Here is an 18,723-nt window from a genome sequence, read left to right on the forward strand (position 1 = left end):
AAAAACCATCTTTTAGGTTGATCCTAGAAATAACATGGCGTCACTATCAATTTCGATTTAAAGATGCAAGAATATAATCATGAATCAGCTGTCGGCTTATAATCTAATTTATAGTAGAGAATCACATGTTCCCCATGGACACTCATCTATCGGGCTGCCATCCCAAATATGGATTTATTTGGGTCCCACATTTCAACCATTTAGGATGTGCCAAATTGCTTGGATCTCAGATCCGATTCGAGTGATTTGTTAATATTTTAGTTGAAATTCAAGCATCTCTAGCCCACATGCGAAGTCACGTCCAAAAGCTCATCCAATATGCATGTGAAGCATCAAATATGCAACATCATCTGAAATATTTCCAAGTGGTGATAGACTTCAACTTTCGAACTATGTCAAGTGCATAATGTAGTAATGTATGCATATGCTCATATTTCCTCGATGAACAAATAAATTAATACAGCTTTATTGTTTCTCTCATTAAAACAAGCCTCGTTGGAACTCTAACAAGAAGCAGAGATGGGAGTCTACAAGCGAGGAGAAAAAAAAAACTCTTCACCAGAAACTATATAATTCAGAGAACAAACTAACCCTGCAAAAAGCTTGCATACTTTGCACCAAGGAAAAGTCTCTGAACACAGAGAAGAGCATTCTTGCTCACCTCTGAACTTTCATGATTCATGAGCTTCATCACCCGCTCTTTCGCTTTTAGATCAATCACAATTCCTCTACCAGCTGGATGGTGCTCGATAAACTGTGATATATCATGACATGCAACAGCAAGAGCCCTTGGATCCGAAGATGTATCAAGTATTGTAATGAGCACACGTAGTATCTGCAATTTGGAAACAAGTACAAACATTGTGGAAGATGAAACAGTGGAAAGAAAACCAAACAGAAAGGAGATAATTGCAGTGGTTCACTTGTGGCAAGTCTAAAACTAGGAAGTGTAGTGATAAAGACGATCAACTTCAGCAAAGCATGAACATGGTGTCTAGACAAGCTGGTTTGAAACAAAGTCAAATCTTTTACATAACCAGTTATTGTTTAGATTCATGTACTTCGGACTCTTGACATCTGCAAAAGTTAGTTTTCCAAGTCCCAGACCATTTGAATTTAACAGTCCTAGAAGTTGCTGAAAAAAATCCAGATTCTTATTTCTGATTCTTTTTTGTTTTATTGTAATCTCAAGCTGGAAATTATGACAATTCACATTACTGCAGATTTCCTCAACCAAGTTAGGTTGGACATGTTATACATAACAGTACAAATGGAGACAAACAGCCAAGAACTGATCTTCAGAAGTATGTTTACTGATATACATCAACATAATGAATAGATCATTCAAGATGAGTTACAGTTTCGAGAGAAGTAATATAAATGGTATCTGGTCTCTGAATTGACCAAAAATGCTCACCTTTGTTATATCATATATGCAATTCTCAGTAACAGCTATTATGTAAAGGTGATATACCTTTTTCCAGAGCTTTGGGAAATTAGACAGCAATTTTGCACTCTAGCAACTTCAGAAAAGCAAATAGAAAAGGCATAAAATTTTTTATCAGACAATGGTTACAATTTTTACCAGATCCTTCTAAACTTTATTTAGAATCAAATCCTAAACCCTATTCTAATAACAATTACATGCTTTACAACATGGCTGCTGCAAAAGAAAGCAAATGTAAGAGAAGGCCTCGATTCAGTTTTTACTTTCTAGATGTTAATACAAGCTTGAGCATCTGTTGTTAGCAAACCACCACCTTAAATCATCGAATGAAATTTCACCAAAGTATCACAAATGAAATTTTATATGATACTTGAAGGAGAAAAAATACCTGAAAGTCGTTCTCTTCAAATCTCGTGATATTCTCACGCCAGAACACCGGATCTTTGTGCATAGGCGACCAATCCAGATGACCGAGAAGCACTTCCTGCTTATACTTGTCAAAAGAACTCAATTGCTTGATATTGTCCTTCAGCCCTTCCTCCAGTTGGTTTAATGCAGCCAAGAGATCCTACAAGAGAATTTGAAACCAATCAGAACAGGCCCCTGATCTGTCATTTTATTTCCAGATCACAGAGAAGATAAAGTAATGGCAAAAAGAAAATTCCCATACTTTTATGTATGAATCACATGTCTCCCGAAATTGCACCAGAAAGTGTCAACTTCTTTAAATTACAATCAGAATATACCCAAATTTAAGAGAAACAGCTAAAAATACAATATAGTTTTTCTCAAGATTCAAGAATAACAGCAAAGAGTATGGCATAATAGTCCATACCAGCCTGACTGGTTAAGTAGGTAGGGCTATTTTTTATTGGACCTGGGCCCGACACTTTGACTTGATGGATCAAGCCACACTTTAACCTTTGTTCTCTTCAGTAGACGGGTGAACCTGCATGAAGATTACCAGGCATAAAGCAACACCCTGCTTTGTCTGGCCTTATCAATCATTGGTCTAGGTTGTGAGCAGGTCATGTTCAGCTTAAACTGGATTTATTTCCAAGTTCTACATCTCACGCAACATGGTGACGGTGCAGCTACATTTTGGCTGCAACCTATAACCCGCAAACCAGCATACCATCCTGTCACATGGACATGCCCAACAGGACATGGGACATGCATTTTGTACAATTTTCTGTTAAGAATACTACACAAAGGAACATGACACAGGTGTAAATTGAAGTATCCCTGTAGCATAGACCACAGTATACTATTTATAGAACCAACTTTAGCATATAAAGATATCTAGGCCCCTAGTGACCGCTAAGATGATTTTCTAGGCAAAAATTGAAAAGAATTAAAGAATAAAAAAACAAGGATCCTTTATTCTCTCTTTCAATTTTTATCTATGATAAGATAATAGCCGATCACTTCATTCAGATTGAAATAATTTTCGGAGAAAGATGCATCTATGGGAAAAGCAACTTTCATTAACTTCTGGTGTATCAACTATTTCGATGATGCAGTTTTTGACATATTCTGCACCAACATGAAGTGGTTTTATGGCAAACTTTACAAGAATCTTGGGAGAAGCATAGCCACAAGCCATACATTCGAATGTTCAAAAAAGGAAAATCCATTTTGTGCATATGCCAGAAAAAATAGTTATTGCTATTCTTAACAATGGTTAAAACTTCAAAGTGGTTTATGAGCACACCTGAGATCTCTTCATCAATCAATTAGAATCAGGATTTTCTCCACTTTCTCTTGGTGGATAGAAAAGTACATTAATTTGGTGATAACTAAAGATAAAGAACACTGGACTATCTTACTTGACTTTTAAGTTAAATATCAAGCTCTCAAATTACCTCATCACTCCAAGCTTGTGCTTTTAAACTCTGAACAACCTGTGGCAGTCCAAGATCTACCATCTGAGCCCCAAAAGTTCCCTTAGGCAGCAAATTCTTAAGGGTGAGGATAACAACCCTTACAACCTACACAAAAAACAATAATTTAGATGATCATAATCGAGTACGAGACTTGGTCAACAATATTTCACGGTAAAGTTTAACATAATACAAAATCTCACCTTCTCTTTGGTGGAGCTTTTGGTGACTTCTACTAAACGTGGCAGTGACCTTGTGGTAGCTAGGAAGTCTACTGCTGCATCATAGTACGACAGGAGCCAAATACAGAGGCATGTTTCATATAGGAGCTACAGAAAACAATACGAAATCATTGGTTTCATGATTAAACGAAGTGTATGAGATCATTAAATGAATAGATTCATGCATTCCATCAAACTGTTTCTCAAAGAAATAAGATTAGCATCAGCACTCCTTATTTATGAACTGCACAACTAAGAATGAGAGGATAATATATACAACTAAAGATACCATTTATTGTATTTTTAAAAGATAAAGGTCTCCAATTATAGAACAGTTCCAGGCTTCAAAAAGTTGAAGCATGAAACATGACAACAACAATAAGCAACATAGAATAAGACTGAACCAACTATTAATTCAGCCAGAATGTCTACTTCAAAAGAAAATGCCCAAACAGAAAAGAGATGCTAAATGTAAATGTTGTGCCACTTCCACATAATAGTTGACAGTCCTTGATTGTTTAGTAGCCTTGTGAAGATCTTAACATGCCCAGCCAGGCAGCAAATCACCCTGCTGGCCCCATGGAAGAATTTACGATCAGTTTTACAAGGGAAACCTTGCCACTATCCACAAATTATGTTTCTAGCATTTATCTTGTAGCAGATTCAACATCTAAATTAGGAATGATGAAAGAGCAGCAAATTCTAAAAGCCAAATGAATTGCTGTATAAATCAGTCTAATCCTATAGACCATGAAATCGTCCATTACTTTTCATCTTAAATATTAATAGACTCAAAACCTAAGTTACTGAAATTAGCAAGCTACCACCATATAAGAATTAATATAAGGATAACTCTAACCATGGACTCCATACACCTTCCTTTTAATTCTATCTTGGGGTTCTTCATAGAATATAGGATGGTTACTACCATAACCAAGGGGTCTCAGGTTTGAATCCATGGAGATAATTCCCAGCTTGCCTATCCAAAAAGAAAAAAGAAAAATTTATTCCTAAACTAACGATTCTAAAGAAAATCAAATTGCACAAAGCCTTACAAGAGATAACTCTGTCAAGTTGCACTATCTTCATCATGTCCTTGATCACTTAACAATCACAAACTACTTGACTTTGAGTTTGTGGGATCCATGTTACCCTAATAGATCGACATTGTATGTGGGCATCATTTTGAGACTTTTGGAAACTTGACAATCGATCTGTGTCAATCACCCATCAAAACACTTCCACATCTATGGTTACTCACACCTATTTTGCACATCGAATTCCTGCTCAAGAGTATTTGAGGAATCCCTTCATTTGATTCATAACATTTTTACTTCATGCCCACCCGAGGAGTGGTCTCAGCACTGCAACATATACAATCATAATAGCAATGATAACTAAATTAATTAAATAAATAAGAAATGTACATTAAATAGAGGCCCTGTACCATTGTCATAGGGACAACAATGCCACCTGTAGCACTGTCAGATAGACACAATGCTACTTGTGGCATTGTCACCATAAAAGCTTATAAGCCAGTTTCTTTGCATTTCACCCATATGAGCCAGGAGAACTCTTGAACGTTTGTGTGTCTTACTCTATGTGCATCTTTCCCTTTTGCCGAGCAAGTTCTCCCAAAATCCTACAAGATCCCGATCTGCAAGAGAGCATCGAAACTTTGTTGGTTCAACGAATGCTCACCATCAACACCAACCAAGGGCTTGCGGACCCATTACTCTCTCTCTCTCTCTATATATATATATATATTTAACAGTTTTAAATTAACACTTGTATGTGTGCATTCATGTATTTATATATATAATATAGATAAAACTGAACTTGGTTAGGGTTGACTGAATCTACTTTTGGATAGAAATAGAACTCAGTGTGGTTGACTTCACATAACACAAAGGGTGCGGGTGTTGTGCCTTGTTAGAAGAGTCCGCGTTACATAGAATATGAGCCACATTGGACTAGGCTTGGCTTGTTTAGACTAAGTATTGACGTCGAATGAGTTTGACCATGTCTGATTGGATTTGACCTAATTTGACCAGGCTTGACCCTATTTGTTTGGGTTTGAGCCAGACTGACTAGATTTGACCATGTTGACCATATTTGACACAATTTGATTGGGTTTGGGCTAGTTTGACTAGTTTTAGCCATGCCCAACTAAGTTTAACCCTCTTTGACCAAGTTTGACCCATTTGATTGGGTTTGACTAGGTTTTGCCTAGTCATTACTGGATGAAAGGTGTGAAAGCATCGACCAGGTTTAACACAATGCATCTAGGTTTGACATTGACCAAATTTAACCTTGTTTGACTAGGTTTAATCTTGTTTGGCCAAGTCTGATCCTTTCTAGGCTAGGTCTGTCTTTGTTTGATTGAGTTTCAGAGTTCAGACTATTTGGTTGGGTTTGATCTTGTTTGACCGACTTTGTCACTTTATATCTCTAATTGCTTGCACTATTTTGTGATTCTCCACTTTTTAGCAGCAGTGGTGTATTAGCTACAATCTGCTTCACATATAGAGTATTATCAGCCATGGCTGAATGCTGAACTTTTTGGTTTTCCCAACCTTGAATATAATTCACAGGAATGCACTAAGTCCAACTTGAGTGTTGAAGAGATGCAGCTTAATGTGCAGGACAATAATCTTAATGATGGACAGCCACCAGCTGATTTTCAAAGGTACAAAGGTGTTGTATATACTAGAAGGCCAAGAGATTCAAGCACAGAATCAAACTTAGGAGAAAGCCCATATGTTCCAAGTAACATTGTTGAGCCGAGGAGATCAACAAGGATTCATCATCCAGTTGAAAGATGGGTAAGCTATGACAGTTTCTCTGCAGAGCATCAATTATTTTTTACTGAAATAGTTAAACATGATACTCCAAAATCTTTTGATCTATGTCACAGGGATTTGAATAGCAGGGTGCCGCACCCGCGTCGAGCACCCACATCGACGCGGGTGTGGGTGCGGCACCGGGTGCGGTCAACCTGACCCTGGGTGTGTTGACCGCACCCAGGGTCATTTGTGTTCAACTTTTTTATTAAAAAAAAAATTGTGTCCAACTTTTTTATTAAAAAAAAAATCTGGGGGGTGCTGCCCCCCAGAGACCCCCGCCCGCTGACCGTGCAGTGGGACCCACGCCGGGGGGAGCCCCTGAACCCCCCTTTCTGCAAGGGCAAAAACTCTGAATCAGGCTCCACAACTCATCAGCTCGAACCCTCCCCTACACAAAGAGGGCGCAGGGAGGGGGCTCGACCCCTCCCCTGCACAAATTATATATATGTATATATATTTTGTTTTTTTTTGCCGCACCCCCGCACCCGGACCCATGTGACATAGCTTTTGATCAAGCAGTCAAACACAAAAGATGGGTAGAGGCTATGAATGAGGCGAAGAAGGCCTTACAAGAGTGTCAAACATGGGATGTAGTACCAAGACCAAATGATAAAAACGTTGTTGGTTCAAAATGAGTATACAAAATAAAGTATAAGGCTAACGGTACTATAAAAAAAGATATAAAGTCAGGCTCGTTGCAAAGGGTTATACACAAGAATATTGTTTGGACTATGATGAGACCTTTAGTCCCATTGTTAAAATGTGCATTCTTCAATTGATTTTGTCCCTTGTCGTTGATCATAAATAGGCTCTGAATCAGTTAGACGTAAAAAATGCAGTTTTACATGGTGATTTGAATGAAAAAGTTTATATGAATTAACCAATGGGTTATGATGTTATGAATCCACATACTCATGTTTGCTTATTGAAAAGGGCTATATATAGATTGAAGCAAGCCTTAAGATCCTGGTTTGAAAGCTTCTCTTTAGAAGTCCAGAGACATGGTTTTCAGAAATCTTCCTTGGATCATTCCTTGTTCATTTTCAAGAAAGATGGGATAATTATTCTCCTACTTATTTATGTTGATGACATTATAGTTACAGGGAATTCAGAAAGTCATGTTAAGAACATCAAGCTTCTTTTGAGAGTGAGGTTTCACATGAAGGATTTTTGGGAAATTGAAATACTTCCTGGGCGTTGAGGTAGACAGAACAGATGATGGTGACCTTATTCTAACTCAGCATAAATACATCATGGATCTTCTTAGCAAGACACGAATCAAAAACTGCAATCCAATATCCACTCCAAGTCCCATACATCAAAGATTGAGTAGTATAGATGGAGAGTTGTACAAAGATCCCACCGAATGTAGAAGTTTAGTAGGTATGATTCAATACCTTACTTTTACTCATCCTGATATCACATATGCAGTTAATCAAGTGTCTCAATTCATGCATGAGCCAAAGGTTACTCATATAGAGGCACTAAAACGCATATTAAGGTATTTAAAAGGTACAATAGAAGATGGTTTGGTGTATAAAAGAAATTGCAAGGAGAAAATATGTTGTCATTATTAGCATTCTCTAATGCTGATTGGGCCGGAGATCTAGCTAAAAGACGATCTATTTCTGGTTATTGTGTGTTTATTGGCAGTAATGTGATATAATGGAGTAGTAAAAAACAGAAGGCAGTTGCCAAGTCGAGCACTAAAGCTGAATATAGAGCTATGGCTGCAGTCACCTCAGAGTTGACATGGATCAGATTTCTCCTTATAGAGTTCGGGAAAAAATCCCCAGATCCGTTCTATTTTGCGATAATCAAAGTGCAAACCAAATATTGATAAATTTAGTCCAACACAGTAGAACCAAACATATTGAGATTGATCAGCATTTCATTAGACAGAAGATTGAAGAAAAGGAGTTGGAGACTAGATTCGTTGGAACTGAAGATCAGATTGCAAATATATTTACAAAGGGCCTGATGGTTCAGAGGTTTTGGTACTTAAAGAACAAGTTGTCTATGGTGAATACCATATACAACCTTAAAGAACAAGTTGTCTATGGTGAATACCATATACAACTTGAGGGAGGCTATTGGAACGTGAAGACCTGGAGATTCAGATCTGGATCCAGTTAGAGATGGATCCAGTTGAGCCCAGAACCAAATCATGTCAATATGGGTCCTTATATTGTAATCCTTTATGTTGTTTTAATGTTGCCTTTATGTCCCTATTTGTATCATTTTAGAGATAAAGGTTAGGGGGGGAATATTGTAAAATATCAAATCAGTTGTTATTATAAAAGGATACAACCACACGTTTTTCTCAATTAAGAGAGGAACGTTTTACAGAAAATACATGTCCATCTTCTTCTTCTCTTCTTTCTTATTCTGTGGTAGACCTGGGATAAAATGGTGAGCCATATTCTAAGAGTATTTTACACCAAGGCTTGTCTAGGCATCCAAAGTTCAAGGTACAAATCGCTCAAAAAATATTAGGATCCGAGTTGAATCCCAAGTCTTGTTAAAGTTATCCTTCGTCAAGCCCGGTTATGTATTTACAGGATCCCATAACCTTTCAAAACAGAGGCACGTTAAAGTTTTAAAAAAGTATCCAAAAGAAAAACAAGAAAGAAAGTGGACTGATCCATCTCATGTCCATAATGTGTGAAAGGACCGAGCTGCACTAGATGTGGATGCCCTTTGGTCTGAAAGGACTAGTTTATCTAAGACTAAACCATTATATGAAAGTGATATGTCTGCAAAGTCTCATATTTTTCCTTTTTTAGAATAAGGTAATTTAATTTCATAAGTCCATCTCCTTGCAGTAGTAACATCTCATAGAACTCATGTTTCCACGTGCAAATCCTCATTGCTATTGCCTTGATCCCCCCATCTAATAGGATCCCTAGTGTTAAAATACAAATTGTAATACATATATATTATTTAATATTATTATTATATTTTTCCTTTTATTATTTCCTTTTTCTATTTTCCTTTATTTTACTTGACTGTGCAAATAGCTGTTGGACTCTAGTCCAACAGCTATAATAAGAGTCATTAGATTAGAGCAGAGTTACCGGAAGCGCCTAGGCGCATGGGGAAGCGCGTTTCGAAAGCGCGAAACATTGCGCTTCCGAAACGTGCAGGGAAGCGCGCTTTTTTTTGGAAGCGCACTTCCCTTTTATGGGAAACACACTTCCCTTTTATGGGAAACACGCTTCCCCCTCGCTTCTCCATTTTTTCATTTTTTTTTTGCTTCCTAGGTCACTTCCGAGACGGTTCATAATTTTCTTCTAAGTCATCCCACGCTTCCCACTTCCTAAATTTTTGAAAGTGCCTCGCTTTCCGCTCCCGCTTCCCCGACTGGTAACTCCGGACTAGAGTCCAACGTCTCTTTTGGAGAGCTCAAAATGAACTCTCCTCTCTCTTCCACTTTTTGTATATATAAGGGTGAACCCCTTCAATGTAAATAACAATGCTTCTTAAGTATTTTGTGCATGAATAAAGTATTTTTTATTTTTCAAGTGTTCTTCCTTTTGTACCCTTTCAAGGGTCATGCTTGTAGTGTCTCCAATAGACACTTGTTTGTGAGTTATTCGTGCATTTATTGAAGACCACCATTTCATTACATGGTATCAGAGCAATGGAATCCTTAGATCTTGAAGTGCTTTCAACTCGATTTTCGTGCCACATTTACAAAAGGTGTTTCAGCACCTTGTTCTTGGCTCAAGAAGATTTTTTTGAAGAAAGGCGAACTTGTGCTACAAAAAAAATGGTTTTGTATCCTCTTTCTTATTACCTTGTCTACTCTTTTTTTTTTCTTTCCTTTTATTTTCTCTCTCCTCCTATCTATTCTTCTCTTACCCTTGTAAAAGATGGATGACAATGATAATATCACCATCATTCCTATGAAGCTAAATGATACTAACTATGTAGCGTGGGTTTCGATTACGAAGCACCACATTTGGGGAAAAGGTTTATGGGGTATAGTGGATAGTTCCGATTCGGAACTTAAACTATCTCTTACCAAAAAAGAGGGTAACAAAGAGGTTCCTCTAACGGAAGAAAGAGAAGAGTAAAGTGTTAGCCACACAAAAATTATGTCATGGCTCATCAACAATGTAGACATTAAAAAATGTTGTAGTCTTGCTAAGTTTGAGCATGCCGATAAGGCTTGGAAATGCCTCAAAAAAATGTATTCCCTTAAAGATATTGCACATGTGTGCAATTTACAAGACAAAGTTTGGACAATGACTCAAAAAGATAAAACTATTCGAGAATATTACGAGTTGTCCGAACTTTGAGAAGAGTTGACTCTTCTTGAGCTCAAATGACATTGTGCCGAAGATATCGAGCTTCGCTAAAAGCAACTCATATGAAACATTTCTATCAATTTGTGAATGGTCTAAGGCCAGAGTTGGAATCCACCAAATCATCCCTTTTACATCGTGGAAAAATTTCTTCCATTGTTGATATTATAGAAGAGCTCACTATGGAGGAAAATAGACTTAGAAAAAATACTCCAAAAGTTGACGATGACTCAGTTTTAGCTGTTTCTACGGAGAATCATACTCGTACTTACAAGCCACCTCATTTTGGAAGGCAAAACAGTGACTTTGATAAAAGAAAAGTCATTTGTCACCATTGTCATGGACTGGAGCACTATAGGCCTCAATGTCCAAAGTTAAAAAGAAGAGAAGAAAAACGAGTTGCATCTGTTGAATCCGAGTCAAAAGATCAAGATGCACCTGTATCTATGGCTCAACTGTTGGAAATCCTTCAACCTCTTCTCAAAGGGGTATCCTCCTCAACTGAAACCTCAATTGTTGCATCTTTCTTCGGTCCAAGTAACTTTCCTTGGCTTTTAGATTCTGGTGTTTCTTTTCACATGACCCCAAATATTAATAGTCTATCCGAATGTCTTAAAAATAACTCAAGTGTGTCAAAGGTTTTTACAGTCGATGGCACATCTCTTGAAGTAAAAGGAATAGGATGTTTTGAAAATCTTCAAAAATCCAAAAAAAAAAATTATCCCAAAAGTTAGATATATCCATAAACTTAATTCGAATCTCTTATCTGCCCCGCAAATATCTGACTATGGATGTAATATCTCATCTTCTCATGGTTGTTGGGTACAGGATCGCCAGTTAGGGAAGCAGATTGGAGAAGGTCATAAAGGACTCTATTACATGGACTTTTTGGAATTACCCAAGAATGCATTTTTTTATAATGTTCAGAAATTAGAATTGGATTTACGGCACAAAAGACTTGGCCATCCTCATATGTCTAAAATTCAATATTTTCCAAGTATGGAAAAATTTTGTAATTCTGAAAAATTTTCTTGTAAAGACTGCATTCTTGGCAAAATGAAAAGGTTATCATTTCTTAGTAGAACTTTTGTTTCTTCACGACCACTTGAGTTAATACATTTGGATGTTTAAGGCCCCGCACCAGTTATTTTCAAAGGTGGTTATACATATTATGTCATTTTTGTTGATGACCTATGTCACAGGGACTCTCCAACTAGGTGTCGCACCCGCACCCGCACTCGATGCGGTCAACCTGACCCTGGGTGCAATCAATGCACCCAGGGTCATTTATGTCCAACTTTTGGACTTATATATATATAATTTTTTATATTTTTGCCGCTCCCCTGCACCCAAGTTTTTTGAAAGTGCCGCACCCCCGCACCCGCACCTGCACCCATGTGACATAGTTGATGACTTTTTTAGACATACTTGGATTTATTTTCTTAAACATAAATCTGAAGACTTTGCTAACTTCTAAATATTTCATAAAATGATTAAAAATAAGTTTTAAAATGATATTTTCATTTTTCGCACTGATTCAGGAGGAGAGTTTATGTCCAAAGAATTCAAAGACTATCTAAATTTACATAGTATTACGCGTCAAAGAACATGTTCACACACTCCACAGCAGAATGGCCTAGCCGAACGCAAACATCGGCACATTATGGAAACTACTAGGACCTTGCTAATTGCAAATCAGGTTCTAAAAAGTTTTTGGGTTGAGGCGGTCCTAACTGCCACCTACCTCATCAATAGGATGTATCTTCCTCATTAAAGAATACAACTCCAATAGAAAAACTTGTTAATTTAACTCTAAGATTATTCTAGATTAAGAGTCCTTGGATGCAAATGTTTTGTTTTCACCAACAAAAATGACAAACTCTCTCCTCGTGCAATCCCATGTGCCTTTTTCGGATATGTTGATAATCAAAAAGGCTACAGGTGTTTTAATTTTCAAAATGACAAACTATATGTGTCAAGAAATGTATCCTTTTTTAAAAAAGAAAGCTTCTTTGAATTTGAAAAATCCAAGGATGTCACTGAATACTTGTTTTTAATTGATCCAACTTCAAAATCCAATGAATGTGATTTTGGATGTGACCTTGACAATGATCAAAGTCCTGATGCAGTTTAAAATGATGATAATGAAGAGCAAATCCATAGGGATGTTAGTCTACAATATTCAAGACATAGAGAGCAAAATCTTCCATGTGCATTATAAAAATACTCTGAAGTTCCACTCAAAAGAACGTCTAAAATCTCTATACCCCCTGAAAAAGTTGTCTTATGAATCTTTTTCACACACATATAGGGCAGCCATTACATTAATACAATCATATGTTGAATCATCATCCTATTCTCAAGCCAAAAATCATATAGAATGGATAAAGGCCATGAAAATAGAATGGGATGCACTAGAAAAGGCCAACACTTGGACGATCCAAGATATCCCTCCAGGTAAGAAACCTATAGACTGTAGGTGGGTATATAAAGTCAAAACCAAAAGTGATGGGACCCTGGAAAGGTATAAAGCCCGTTTAGTGACAAAAGGATATGCCCAAGAATATGGCATCGATTATGAAGAAACATTTGCTCATGTGACCCGTATGACCACTGTTAGAACTTCAATAGCCTTGGCCTCCAGTAGAAAATGACCTATCTTTAAATTAGATGTCAAAATGCTTTCCTAAATGGGAATCTCGTTGAAGAAGTATACATGAAAGCCCCGCCTGATATTAGTATCCTTAAGGGTAAAGCTCTTCGTCTAGAAAAAGCTCTTTATGGTCTTAAACAGGCTCCAAAAGCCTGGTATGACCGATTTAGTCATGTTATACTTGATATTGTTGGTATGTGCTTTGGATTTGACACCTGCCCAAATTTACTCGCATCAAGCCCATGTTCAGCTTTTATGTCAAAGATGTACTTTCTATTTAGATACTTTGTTCTCAAGATTTAATGAAAAGGAAAATTAGAAACAACCATTGGTAGAATTGATAACCAAATAATGTATTTACCAGGTTGTTCTGGATACAAAAAATCATAGCAGAACACGTATCAATTAATGTATATAATAAGGTTTGAGTACCAAGGACAAAATAAACATGGGATATTACATTTTCAACCTTGTTTAACTGACACTACTTTGTTTGTTAAGAAATCTGATGCAAGCATCATTATTATTATTCTCTATGTGGATGATATGATCATCACCGAAGGTGACAAATAGGGAGTTGCAAATATCAAATCTCTTCTTAAAACTCACTTTGAAATGACTGACTTAGGTTTATTAAGATATTTTTTAGGCATTGAAGTCGCTTATTTCCCTCGAAGGTATTTGATACCTCAATCTAAATTTGCTCTTGATATTGTTTTCAGGTCTAGAATTACAAATGATAAGAAAGTAGACACTCCAGAAGTTGTCAATGTTGAAATGAAAATTGATGATGGAGAACTTCCTGATGATCCTGCTCCTTACAGACAGCTTATTGGAGCTTTTTCTTATCTTTCCATTACTAGGCCAGATATAGCTCATGCGGTTCATACAGCCAGTCAGTTTCAGCATGCTCCTACCTCTGTGCATATGGGAGCAGTTTTGCGTATTATTAGATACTTAAAATCCTCTCTTTCACGAGGACTCTTCTTGCATGCTTCATCTTCATTAAATTTAATTGCATATACTGATGCTGACGAGGGAGGTGTAAGGAAATATGCGGAAAAGAAATGTATGTCCTACAATGAACATTCACACATAGAAACCAAAGAACAAGTCCAAAAAAGGACATACACAAAATCTAACAATGGCTTGAAAGCATCAAATCTTATAAAGGCACAAGAAGGCTTGAAGAAGCCACACGTACAAAGGGGGGATTTGTGAACACCCCAAATTTTTTAAAAGTTTGTAAATATTCCCCTTTTGCCCTTTATCTTCATTTTCTAGGTAATTGAGTCACTTTTAAATATAAATCCCATTTTATTTCTCAAGTTTTCTGAAATTAAATTTATTTTGTATATCTGACTTAATTTCGGATCCTGATCCAGATAAAAGATCCAAATCTGAGCTTCGTTATCCAATGTTTGAATCAAATTCTCAAAATTTCCAAAACAACTTTTTAAAAGGCTCAGACAGTTCGTCGGGTATCTGTTTTGGATCCATCGCATTGTATTTCTCGATTCGAGGTCAAAAACTCGGATATTTTCTCAAAACCTGGATCAAAAACCCATTTTTTCTAGAGGAATTTCTCTAAGATAAACCTGATTTCTCAAAAAAACCTTTCTTTTATAAATATTTTGAAATTTTGTAAAATTGGTTTAAATTCCTTAGTTTTAGAGTTTTTGTCTTCAAAAATACAAAAAAATGTAGAAAATTCAAGAAAAAAATATATATATATATATATAAGAAAATTAGAAAAAAAGAAAATACAAATAGGCTTTTAAAAGCACCCTTTTTCGAAAAATCAAGTTTGTGAAAAACACCTTTTAGCAAAAATCATTAAAAACCTCCACTCTTGGAAAATTTTGTAAAGGAGAGGGGACCTCCTTTGAAAAAAATCTAACGGCCTCCTGTTATAAAACAGGAGGCGCATCTCCCCGATTTCCCATCCGTTCTCACCCCCACACCCTTCTTCACTCTCGATCCGCCTTCACCATCCCATTTCTCTCCTCCTTCAGAATTCCAGAAAAGCCAGGTAAGAATTCCTCACTTTACTTCCGAGTTTTTTTTTCTTTCTTTCGTTTTTCATATAATTTTGACAAATGTTTAGAGTTTTTTTTTTCTTTTTCCTCTTTCTTCTTCGGTTTTCATTTTCATTATCTGTTACTTGTGATTTTTCATCGGCCTTCTGATTTCCAGTGTTTACTTCTGTGGATTTTTAAATTTCGTCGAATATCCTTCCTTATACATTGGTGATCGATGATGCCTCGCAATGGCATCGCCTATTCACCTGGATTTTGGGTTTATCCCTACATTCATTTTATTCTTTCTCCTCTACTTTCTCTGCTTTAAATTCTCGATTTTCTGATTTCTTTCCCTTTTTTCCCCATCGACGCACCACGGATGAATGTTGGGTTGCCTGTAGCAACCCCAACACATCCGTATGCTACATTAAATGGAATTTTACATTCCAACAAATTCTTTTGTTTCTTTTTCTGTTTCTTCCCCTCTTTTCTTTTGTATTCTCAGATGTCATCTTTATTTCAAACTCCCGCATTCTGTGGATGTCCTTAGGTTTCTGGATGTTTGCCTCCATTGTTTGATGTTGCCTCTGTATTTCTGCTGGAATTACCCCATTGAGTCTGATTTGTAAGAGGAGCTGTATGTTGATCTCCTGCCAGATTTCATGTTTGTAGTAGTGTATTTTGTTATGATGAACCCAAATGAGATTCACATTGAATTTCACTACTGAGCGTCTCGCCCTCATTTGGTGCTAAGCTCTCTCCTAATTCCCACGGAAGTTTAATATCCAACTACCCTCTAATCCAGCCCCATTTATCATGTTATATTCACCCGATGGATTCCTACTTCCAGCAGTTGTGCTAAGCTAACCATTGCGTCAACCATACCCAAAGGACATCAAGCAACGACCCCACCCGATTCTATGATGGAGGGTGTTGATTGTAAGATTCATTCATCCATTGGATGAATTTAGTGATGTCTGGAATCTGTGTCACCTTCCCATCCCCTGCATTGCGTTGTATACCTGGATAAGACTGATTGTTTGGAGGTAAGTTTTTTTTTTTTTTAAATAAATAAATAAAATCTGTAGGGTTTAATAGATTTAGAGAGAACTTGGGTCTCGATTCACATATATGTGCACATTGTCGCATGATTGCTTCATCTCATGGACGCATGTTACTCGCTGACATCATTGTATGCCCACCCTATAAGCATTCTCTGCAACAGCAAATTTAGCCCCACTTGCAGTCATGCACACAAATTCTTGGGAGGTAATCATGTAAATGCTGTTAAGGTTGTCATGTACTCTTTCATTTTGTTTATATTTCCAGCTTCTGAAAGCTCAAAGTTGAATGTGGAGAACAATAAATGGTTACCTTTGTGTTTATTCATGCATAAGACTGCTTAGATTCACCTGTCAAACATCCACTTATCTACTGTAATAGCATGCCAACCAACATCACGTTAATCCATTCCAGCATCAGATTGGGTTTTGATGGAGGAAGCCTCAATCAGACACTCTCCAACACCCATAAGCATCGTAATGCTTGGTCTATACAAAAGCCCAAAGGATCGTATATGCAGAAAAACTATCTGCATAACGTGGTGAAGCCCTTCAATGATGTAATTTTCCAGGGCTTGTTCATGATAGACAACACAGTGTTCTCTAAATCAACGGTTTATATATAACAAAGGTGATCTAAGGTGGGTGTTTGATACGTTCATGGAGGCAGCAAGCAGAGGTGCGAAAATCCAATATTGTTGCCTATAAGGTCATTACAGAAGGTCCGTTTGACAGCAAAATGGGTAAATGTATCTTCCTAGTGCATGTATATTAATTCCCTTTTCAGCAAAGGAATCAGTTACAGGTAATGCATTAAAGTCTTCCAATATACAAGTTGTTTCAGTGGAAAATTTCCTTTGAATGTAGCCCCTTTCTTCATCATATTTCTTTCATTTTGGGCATGGAAATGATTTTGACATTCAAAAGTATTAATTGGACTCTGCAGATGTTCGGTGAAATTGGCATCTAAATGATCTCCCTGTATCATAAGAGCATGCTGTTAACAATGGCGTAGTGAAAGGCTGGACAAAGGAGCAATTCGTGGGTTGCTTGAGTTATAAAAAAACCAAGACCCATTGGCTATCTTCCATCCCCAGGGGTCGGTCCATCCTCTTAAACATCCATTTTGTATTACATTTGCTCAGAGGTGTCTGCTTCAGACGTCCCAAGCTGTGGGAAGGAAATATACAAATTATGATATGGCATAATCCCCAGGAGAGTTGTGGTAAGCTATACCTGCTGAAAAACAACTGCAATGAATTGCTGTTAACATGCATACAGAGTGCTTCCATTTACTCATTAGTTCTGTAATTGATCCTCTAAGTAAGACTTGAGGCTCTTTTACTTTGAAAATCTGTGTTATCATACATCAAAGGAACTGCATGTATATGTGATTTATCCCTTGAAGCAATCAAATCAAAGGTAATGAGAGACAGTGAATGGGCCGAAGAGTGTTGCAAAAGACCTGCTGAGAAATCATTCAACATTCCATTGATCTACCTTAATTCTGAAGATGGTCGTTGTTCGCATCAGGATCACGGTATGTCCTACTGTAAATTCAGGTATGTCCTACTATAAAATTTCCCTGTTTCTCTCAAATACAAATCTTTCAATACTTCGATTTTGTTAGGGAAGTATGTCTGTTGATAACAATCTTTCCTGTCTTGTAAATATCCTGGTGCACCTGTTTTAGATTCATCGATTTTTCTGCGTTTATATATATATATATATATATATATATATATATATATATTCTGGTATATACTCCATCATATGCATAAATACCCTGCGTTTTCCTATACATATTCAAATGTCTCACACTTCACTCATTCACCAATACTCAGCACTTGCTGCATCTATCCATTGTGCTTCCACATCATTTCATCTGCTGTTAGTGGCATTGATTTTATTAAATCTAATCTCCTGCACTAAGGCGCCACCTTCGAACTGATCCAAGTGCATAGCCTTCCATTCATGGAGAGTGATATGTTGGGTTGTCCTGGTACTATGTTCGCTGAAACCATAGCCACAGAAGGTAGTAGTACAGCCTTTAAAAGGCTAAAGTAAGTTGCTGTCATGATTTTCTAAATATTATCAGTAGGTGTCTGGTATGTGCTGGAGCTCTCAGTATGGCAAGGCATCTTTCGATCCCTATCATCAAAACCAGTTGAACAAGAATCAATTTGTTGCTGGCAACTCGCTCCAGTCATTCTATCATCTGCCATCACAATGTCGCCTATCACTTACAACCCCATTTCCAGCTCCAGCAGCACCCTCTACC

The 18,723-nt window shown here is 37.1% G+C and overlaps 1 protein-coding gene across 1 annotated transcript in view; it reads right to left on the reverse strand.

The window, feature by feature from the left end:
- Positions 1 to 364: 364 nt before the first annotated feature.
- The window catches only part of LOC149811796 (putative V-type proton ATPase subunit H), a 163,480-nt gene continuing 145,121 nt past the window's right edge, over positions 365 to 18,723 (reverse strand). The window contains exons 9-12 of the mRNA XM_089993425.1: positions 3,534 to 3,659; positions 3,313 to 3,438; positions 1,836 to 2,015; positions 365 to 835 (exon numbers count right to left, since the gene is read on the reverse strand). Coding sequence (XP_089849551.1) covers positions 587 to 835; positions 1,836 to 2,015; positions 3,313 to 3,438; positions 3,534 to 3,659 — 681 coding nt within the window. The 3' untranslated portion in view covers positions 365 to 586. The remainder of the gene's footprint in view (positions 836 to 1,835; positions 2,016 to 3,312; positions 3,439 to 3,533; positions 3,660 to 18,723) is intronic.

Source organism: Nuphar pumila, chromosome 17 (genome assembly GCF_984573655.1).
Source record: "Nuphar pumila chromosome 17, dmNupPumi1.hap1.1, whole genome shotgun sequence".
Taxonomy (NCBI): Eukaryota; Viridiplantae; Streptophyta; class Magnoliopsida; order Nymphaeales; family Nymphaeaceae; genus Nuphar; species Nuphar pumila.